General features: G+C 43.4%; 1 protein-coding gene across 1 annotated transcript in view; it reads left to right on the top strand.

Moving 5' to 3' along the window:
* The first annotated feature begins 5,952 nt into the window (after positions 1 to 5,952).
* Positions 5,953 to 9,314, top strand: part of GSC2 (goosecoid homeobox 2) — a 4,555-nt gene continuing 1,193 nt past the window's right edge. Inside the window, exons 1-2 of the mRNA XM_012734221.1 lie at positions 5,953 to 5,975; positions 9,129 to 9,276. Of these exons, the coding sequence (XP_012589675.1) occupies positions 5,953 to 5,975; positions 9,129 to 9,276 (171 nt within the window). The remainder of the gene's footprint in view (positions 5,976 to 9,128; positions 9,277 to 9,314) is intronic.

The raw sequence follows: 9,314 nt of genomic DNA, 5'->3' as shown, positions 1-9,314 counted from the left end.
TGCAGTGTTTTAACCTGCTGCGCCACCAGGGAGGGCCCAAATAAAACCTTTTTTAAAAAATAAAATTAAAATCTTTTACTTGCACTTTGACAGGGAATATTATGTCACTGACTTTGTTTCTTCATTTCCAACATAAATATTTAAAACTCTAATCCTCCCATATTACTTAAGTTACATACTACAAATTTGTTATACTGTACTTTCATTATCATTAAATTTGATTATTCCTCTTTTGATTTCTTTTGTAACTTATGAATTATTTAGAAATAGGTTTTTCATTTCCATATATCTAGGAAATTCCTACATATTTTGGTTTTATTTATAATTTAACTCCTTTGGTAGGCAGAATATATACTCTGTTATATTTCAATCTTTTGGTATTTATGCTCCAGCATGATCCATTTGATGAATGTAGCTTATGTACTTGGAATTATGTGCTCTTGAGATTTGGGGTGGAACATTCTTTCAAAGTCTTTCAAATGATTGGTGGTAGTATTGGTTCTTTAACAACCCTGCCAATACTTTAGCTGTTCCATTAATGAATAAGAGGAGTGTTAAAACTCCATCTACTGGCACACTGGTGATTTGGTGATGGGAAGCCCAAGGGGATTACAGCTGAGATGGAAAAGGCACAGAATGATGTAAAAATAAATTATCATATTAAAATTAAAAAAAATAAAATCTCAAAAAAAATCCTTCCTCTAAACCTGTCAATTTGTCTGTGTATTCTGTTATTTCTATTGCTTCTGGCTTCATGTTCTGTATGATTCAGTTACTGGGCACATGCACATCTAAGATTCTACATATGATTAAGAACCTTTTCATCAGCTTAGGCCTTGGCACTAGACAGGTGGATAAGTGCTGCAGTCTTTTACTGCCAGGAAGCTCAGATGTGACAAGAAGAACAGTATAAGAAAGACCGTTGAGGTTCAACTCTAAAGACCAGCCTTTATGGTCGCACTCCCCAGTCAAGGGAACTGTGCTGGAGAGAGCAAGAGTTGAAGCCGAACAGGCAAATCCTGCCACTTGCAAGTGTGTCAGAATCCAACTGGTCAAAAATGGCCAAAAAATCAGTCTTTGTACCCCATGGTTGCTTGAATTTTTAAAAATTTCTTTATTTGTACATACAGAACTGGGGTACAGGCCAGAGGTGCAGGGGCGGTAAGAGGCTTCACCAGAGACAGAGCGGGGAGCAAAACAGGTTGACTGACGAAGTACACTGCTGAGGGGAGCAGCGGGCAGGTCAGGAGAGGTCTGCCACACCATGTGCATCATCTTTGGGGCGGGGATCGAACTCATGCTGAAGTGGCTTTAGCTTCTTAGTGCTGTGCTTTAACCCTCTGTGCCACCAAGGAGGGCCGGTTGTTTGAATTCTTTGGAGGAAAATGATGAAGTTCTGGCTGCCAGATTTGGTTGCAAAGTGACAGTCCAGCAGTCACTTTAAGGCTGTCAAAGCAGCCAGTGTCACTCTACTGGTTTCCTACATAGGCAAGAAGGAAAGACCAAGATGATAAGATTTGATGGTGAAACACACAGTAGTTGTTTATAACTCTCTGCATGTAAATTTTACCTAAAAAACTGCAAACACGTATTGAATTCTAGTTAATGATATGTATGCTGAAGAACTTAGATATAAGGTGCACTGATGTCTTTACTTTAGAACACATATTTTAAATAAATTGGACTGATGGTATATGTGTACATATGTCATAAAGCAAACTGTCATAGATGGTCACAGCACAATCTTCAAATTTTCTGAGTGGTTGAAAATTCTTTTTTCTCCCCCTGAAATATTTCATAATGAAATGTTGGAAAAAATAACAAATTAACTCAACAACACTAATCAAACCACCCAATTTAAAAATAAACAAAGGCCTTGAATAGACATTTCTCCAAAGAAGAATGCAAATACCAAAAATCACATGAAAAGATGTAAGAAATGCAGTTCAAAACCATTATCTGCCCATTTCATATCCACTAGAGTGACTATAAATTAAAAAAAAAAAAAACAGAAAATCCCAAATGTTGATGAAGAAGTAGAAAAACTGAAACCTTTGTGCATTGCTGGTGGGAATGTAACATGATGTTGCCATTATGGAAAATGAGTTCCTCAAGAGCTAAACCTGAAATTACCACCTAATCCAGCAATTCCTCTCCGTGGTCTGTATCTCAAAGAATTGAAAATAGGAAGTCATTTCCACATCCATATTCACAGTAGCAGTATCACAACAGTCAAAAAATAGAAACAACCAAATGTCCACCAACAGATGAATGGATTAAACAGCATGGTGTGAACATACAATGGAATTCAGTCATTACTCAGGGGTGATGGGTAAGAGGAAATAGGAAGTAGAAAGTTGCTCTTTGAAATGATGCAAAAGTTTTGGATAGAATAAGTGATGTTGGTTATACAACACTGTGAATGCACTTAATGTCATTGAGTTGTATTCTTGAAATGGTTAAAATGTTGTTTCTATGATATGTATATTTTACCACATTAAAATTTTTAAATATAGAAAACAAAAGATAAAGATAACCCAACCCAATGAACACAACAATCCACAATCCCTTGCTCAATTTCTACCCAGTTTGCAGGCCCAGACCTTATCTCCTGAAATCTCTTCCCATGAGGAGGGATCTGGTAATACCATAGAAAGCATTTATAGTGATATTTTAACTCTTTTGGAGTTCTGTATAAATCCTTTTCTGAAAGAAAAAAAAAACCCTGCTATTGACATTTATTCAGGTAATTATGTACAGAAGAAAGATTATTTGGATGTAAGCTCCATGTTAACACTGATATCTGGGACTTAAAGTGGCATCAGAGATTCCCTGTTGAGCCTTAGGTGGAATGTTAACTCAATTCCATTTCACAATGGCTCCACCAGGTGCCTAACTCACTCTTTGGTTTCTTATCCAGTATCTAAGCATGCAATTGGAATAGAAAATTTAGTGTTTGACAGAACATCCACAGTGATTTCTGATCTTAGAGAAAACCCTAAGTGATAATGTAAATGACACTGTTTTATCTTTAGTGTTCTAGCCCATTAGAGTCTCAAGCTGTCCGGTATAAAGATTAAAAACAATGCTGCCTTCTAGGAGAACTGGTGATCATCATTGTTACAGACTTACAGGATGTCGGATGGTAGACTCGAGCAAATTCCAATTTTTTTCTCTTAAAGATTTGTTTGTATTTATTTACCCATATCAGAACTGGGGTACAGGCCAGAGGTGAAGAGGGTGAGAAGACTCACCAGAGACAGAGTGGGGAGCAGAACAGGCAGATCCGCTGAAATATACTGCTGAGGGGAGCAGTGGGCCAGACAGGAGAGGCCTGTTGCACCATGTGGGTCAGCTCCCTGGCCAGGGATCAAACTCAGACTGCAGTGGCTGGCAATAGCTTGATAACAGAGCAAATCCCTGGAAAAAAAAAAAACTGGATGGATCATACAACACTCCCTCATGACAATTCATACTTGAAAGGAACATCCCCAACCTGATAGAGAGCATCTATGAAATATCCACAGCTAGCATCATACTCAATCATAAAGTCAACTCCTTTGCTTTGAAGATCAGGAGCATGACAATGCCCACTTTCACCACTTCTGTTCTAACCAGGGAGATGAAAAAGAAAGAGAAAGCATCAATATTGTAAAGGAAAATGTGAAGATCTCTGTTCAGAAATGACATCTCTTGTACACAGAAAATCCTATAGAATCCACTGAGACTATTAGAATTAATAAACAAGCCCAAACAGGCTGCAAGATACAAAAGCAAAGTACACTTGCAGTGAACAATACAAAATTGAAATTAACCATTTCACTTACAATAGCATCAAAAAAGAACATTTAACATAAAAAAATTCAACTAAAGTGAAAAGCTTTCACATTAAAAGCTATAGAACATTGAAAGAAACTAAAGGTGTAATGGAAGGAATTCATTCCATACTCATGGATTAGAAGAGTGAATGTTGTTAAGATGGCAATCTACCCAAATTGATCTCCACATTCAATGCAGTGCTTATCAAAATTCCAGCTTTTTGCAGAAATGGATAAGCTGCTCCTAAAATTCACATGGAGATTCAAGGTAACCAGGATAGCCCAGCCAGCATTGATAAAGAACAAAGTTAGAGCTTTCCCACTTCCTGATTTGCGGTGTTGCCATCAGGAGACAAACAGATCAATGGAGCAGAATTCAAAATCTAAGAATAAGCCTTTATAGTTAGGGTCATTTGATTTTCAAGAACGGTGCAAAAACAATTTTGGGAAAGAATACTCTTTTTAACATACAGTATAGGAACAATTGGATATCCACATATAAAACAATGAACTAGGATTCTTTCCTCACACCATATACAAAAGTTACCTGAAAATTGATGAATATAGGGCCTCCCTGGTGATGCAAGTTACTAAGTTACTAAGTGCTGACACTATGAAGCAACCGCCTGCCAGCGAGCTTGCTCACTTGGCGCAGCAGACCTCTCCTGTCTCACCTGCTGCTCCCCCTAGCAGTGTATTTTAATTAATCCACCTGTTCTGCTCCCCAATCTGTCTCTGGTGAATCCTCTCACCACCACCCCCTCCTTTACCTCTGGCATACACCCCAGCTCTTATATGCATAAATAAATGGGAAGCAAATCTAAAACAAATTTATCAATAGATGAGCTAAAACTAGAAAACTTAAGATTTATAAAACTGAAACACAGGAGGGAATCTTCATGACCTCAGATTTGGCAATGCTTTCTTAGGTGTGACACTGAAAGCAAACAAAGAAAAAAATAAACAAATTGGACTTAATCAACAATTTAAAATTTTGAATCTCAAAGGACAGCATTAAAGAAGTGAAAACAACACAAAGAATGGGAAAAGGTATTTGGAAATTACAGATCTGATAATGAATTGTATCTTGAATATATAAATAACTTACAAACCCAATAGTGAAAAGATAGTTGAATCATATTTCTGGGAGTCCAGTGATCTTATGATGGGCATTGCAAAGTAAAGGGTCAATAATTTTGCTTTGCACCTCTATCTCTAAGAAAGCACACACAGCAGGGAAGGCCCTTGGAATGTGAAGGCAGCATGCTCTGCACTTAGGAATACAGACCATGAGCCACTGTTGGGAGCTGCACAGTATGTGCAGGCATCTGTAGCAAGTGGTACTGCTGGCAGGAGCAGCCCTGTGTCTGTCACTAGGACCTGGCAGAGCCCGTGACAAATACCATGGCAAGAAAGATTTCATGAGGAGCATCAGACAGTTTCCAAAGGGACCTGTTGCATGTTGTCACAGTGCAAACTCCTGGGATTCTGGAATAAGGCCATACTGCATACTCACAGAGTTCCGGGCAGGTCACTGTGCTCTGGCAGGAACTCAGCATCTGACCTTGGACCATCAAGTGACCATGTGGCCAAAATGGCTCATCAAAGCTGGGTGCTGTCAGAGTCACCAAACGTTAAGGTTCACAATGACAGTGGTCTTGCCGGGATCAGCTCTGAGCAAATTAAGCAAATAAATCACACAACTGAGTGACAGGCAGCCCCAAGTGGCCTTGCTCACTGACCCTGAGATGTGGAGCACTTAAGAAATAGTCACAGGAGCGCAGGGTTTCCAAAGAGCACAGGAGTACCATGTCATGGACGCAATAATGAGTGAGAAGCGCAAAAGGAGACAAGGCCGAGCAAAGTTAAGCTGGTTGGTTCAGACAGACCAACAGCAGATGTTTGAGACAAGGAATGCAGAGGAATTTGTGTTCCCATTCTCAGAACTTTAGGTTCTAGATCTCAGACAGGAGAGGAGGAGTTTTCAGCAGGGACATAGTAAGAGATAAAAAAAAAACAAACCATAAAATATTACATTTGTCCAGTAGCTCTAGGTTCCTCAGGCCAGCAAGCAAAGGAGTCACTAAGCCAGCAGGTGTGCCAGACCTGGATCCTAGGAGCAGGATCCCACGCGATGTCCTATGGGTACCTCATGAGGTGTGTCACTGTAAACGAGGCTAAGCATTCCCAGACAGCATTTTGTGTGAACAGGTGAATGAAATGCTCTGTTCATTCTGTCCCAGGAATGAATCTTGCTGGTTCATGTAGCGGATATATATTTAACTTTGAAAACTGATTTATTTTTATTTAACAACACCCTCCCGATCTCAGTTCTTTCCTCTCTGCTTTCAGGGGGCCAGAAGAAGTCAGGTAGCTCCTTCCACATCCCGTCTAGGCACTTCCTTAACTAGATAATCTCACTCTTGAGCTGCATTTCCTATTTCCCATTTCCTTTTCTGTCTGACAGGTGACAATGACCATTCTATAATAAGAGTCTCCCTTCCTTTAGCTCTCAATAACACTTTCCTCCACATCCTCATTATTAGTCTCAGCAGGGCCCCGCCAGCTCTCATCCACTGCCAAGTCCCAAAGCCCAGGTTACATGCTTTAGGATTTATATCAGTGGAAATTGCATTCCAGTACAAAAACCTGTAAGTCACTGCAAATTCAGGGTGACAAAAAGACCCACTGTTATCTATTACTGCAACTGCCCACTATTCTCTTTTGGATCATGCTGGTGCAACTGATGGCAGCAGGGGCAGAAATCACTGGAAGACTTCTTCACCCACAAGAGGTAGCTGGCTGGCCACAACACTTCTGCATGTCCTCTCCTGCGGCTGCTGGAGACTCACAATGTGGTGATTGGGTGTGAAGAGCAAGCATTCCAGGATAAGAGAGGGAGAAGGAGTGGGGCTTGTTACTTAACATTTCTGCTATGTTCTATGAGTCATTAAGCCAGTCCATGTTCAAGGAGAAGGGGCTACACTCCACCTCTTAAAGAGAATGTCAAAGAGAGAATGTCAAATAATTTGCTGACATGCTTGTAAGCCCCTCTGTGAGCCACTTTTCAATGTGGACTGCTGACAAGATTGGGTAGAGGCAAGATGTGCAGAGATGGGTAGAGGCAAGATGATGTATTGATATTTACCAATATGGATACTTGGTTTTGTGACCCATTTATCAAGGGGCAAGGGACAGATTTTGAGATTTTTCTGGGCATGGTGGCTGGGAGCTGCTTACTGGTGGTGGAAATGGAAACACAGAGGGAAATCAGGTGATAACAGCCTGGAGCATAGAGGTGAGGTCAGAAATCTGGTTTGTCAAAGAGATGGTGTCTGAAGTCTCAAAGCTGGAGGAGGTCATCAAGGGTGGGAATGGGGAAGGATGAAGGAAGGACCAGGGTTGGGAGAGGTGGACACAGCCTTCCTGACCACTAACCCAATGCCACGTGCGCCCTCCCACCCCAAGTGAAACTCGGGTTTTGATGGATAGTCAAACTTCATGGTAAGCATGTGGTTCTGTAAGGTGAGGGAAGTTGCCTGGAGAGGTTTTCATGGCCATTTCAAAGAGACACATGGGAAGAGATGGGATATCTGGGGCAATGGCAGCCATCCTGCCACCACACGGCAGGCTGGGACTTCAGATTAACAAGTCCTGATGCCCAATCTTGGGGACTCTTATGACTAACATTGAGTCAGCAAGTTCTGTGGCTGAACTACAAAGTGTCCAATACCAGAGTGGAGTAAACAAAGAAACCTGAAGAGCTAGTGAGGTGAGAAGTGGGTTGCAGATGTTTGTTGTCCTGTGAGAGAGAGCACATGCCATCCGTGGAGTACTTCCTCCTGGTCCAAATGGGCTCTAAGCAGTTCACACTTAGTAACTAAGTCCTATGATCCTCTCATGAGTTAGGTGGATGTTATGCCATTTATAGCTTGGGAAATGATGCACAGAGGGGTGCAGGAACTTATAGAAGATTCTACAGGCCAGAATAAAGATCAGGGGTATATCCCAGGTAGTCGTGTTCTGTGCTGTGAGTGACACTATCTTTTCAGAAATCCACAAAGAGGGTCTTGAGCAGAAGTCCTGGCCAGCCATCCAATGCTGTGTAAAGGAGGATGAAATAACTTCCTGGAAAGTGGCAAAGTGCAGGTTACCTGCAGTGTTGAGCAGAATAACCCTGAAAGACAGTGCAGACAGTGTGATTGGCCAGGACCGAATGAAGAAGAGAGCCCTCTAAGTTCGCTCTTAAAAGGCAAGGCTGGCCCTCCCTGGTGGCACAGCAGGTTAAAGCACAGCACTGAGAATCTAAAGCCGCTTCCACATGAGTTCGATTCCTGCCTGCCCCGGAGGTGACCACATGGCGTGGCAGACCTCTCCTGACCCGCCCGCTGCTCCCCTCAGCAGTGTACTTTGTCGATCTGCCTGTTCTGCTCCCCACTCTGTCTCTGGTGAAGCCTCTCACCGCCCCTGAGCCTCTGGCCTGTACCCCAGTTCTGTATGCACAAATAAATAAATCTTTAAAAAAAAAAAAGGCAAGGCTGAGGAGGTGTTTAATGTTCCTAGGAGATGGGGGGAGGGGCAGGAGGAGGTGCTCTTGGTGACTACTTGGTGAGAATTTGCTGGGATCCTAAAAGTTTTCCTAGACCAGGAGCAGAGTACAGGGCTTGGTGATGAGCAAAGGAAGCTCCCTTTGCTCATTTCTTCCTTCATTTCTTCCAGGAGGCTGAGCCAAATCTTTGAAGCTGGTGGGAGGTTTGGAGCCAGAGTCCTGTGTGGGATCACGGACTTGCTAGTAGTGTTGGCCTCCATGTGGAGTTTGACACCAGGAGTTTGGGGCCAGGAGATTGCGTTGGAGGAGTGCTCCAGATTTGCCCATCCTCTTTGCCACCACACCAAAAGGGAGGGGGAGTAGCCGCAGGCCACCGGTCACTACTGGAAGAGGCTCTTAGGATTTAGTTACTAAGTGTGAACTGCTTAGAGCCCATTTGGACCAGGAGGAAGTACTCCATGGATGGCATGTGCTCTCTCTCTCAGGACAACACACATCTGCACCCATTTCTCACCTCCCCAGCTCTTCATCTGCCGCTGGGCCAGAAGGCGCTGCTGCTCTGAGGCTGCTGGATCGGGACTGAGCGTCCTCTGGCAGCTGCCCCTACGGAATAGGAAAGACCGCCAGGCCCCACGGGAGTAGGAGGCAGCCCTCTGTTCTTCTCCAAGGCATCTTCTGCCCGCATTCTGCCAGCCCTGCGCGGGCAGTAGGTCCGACGCGGGACCGACGACTTCCTAAGGGTCCCCTCCCGCGACCGGCAGGCCCTCGCTCGCCCATGCGGAGCGGGATTTGCCACCGCCGCAGTCGGGGATTAGCGCGCTCCGGGTCGGCGCGGCCGGATTAGCCCGCGTGGATTCGACGCGTGGACTCGGCGCCCGGCCCGGGGATTACCGCGCGCTCCCCCCCGACGTATATATTCCGCGGTTTGCGGCCGGGCCGGGCCAGCC

The sequence above is a fragment of the Condylura cristata genome, unplaced genomic scaffold (assembly GCF_000260355.1).
Source record: "Condylura cristata isolate star-nosed mole 26May11 unplaced genomic scaffold, ConCri1.0 scaffold00051, whole genome shotgun sequence".
NCBI classification, from domain to species: Eukaryota; Metazoa; Chordata; class Mammalia; order Eulipotyphla; family Talpidae; genus Condylura; species Condylura cristata.
The sequence above is the reverse complement of the archived record's forward strand: the minus strand, read 5'-3'. Positions and strand labels throughout refer to the sequence as shown.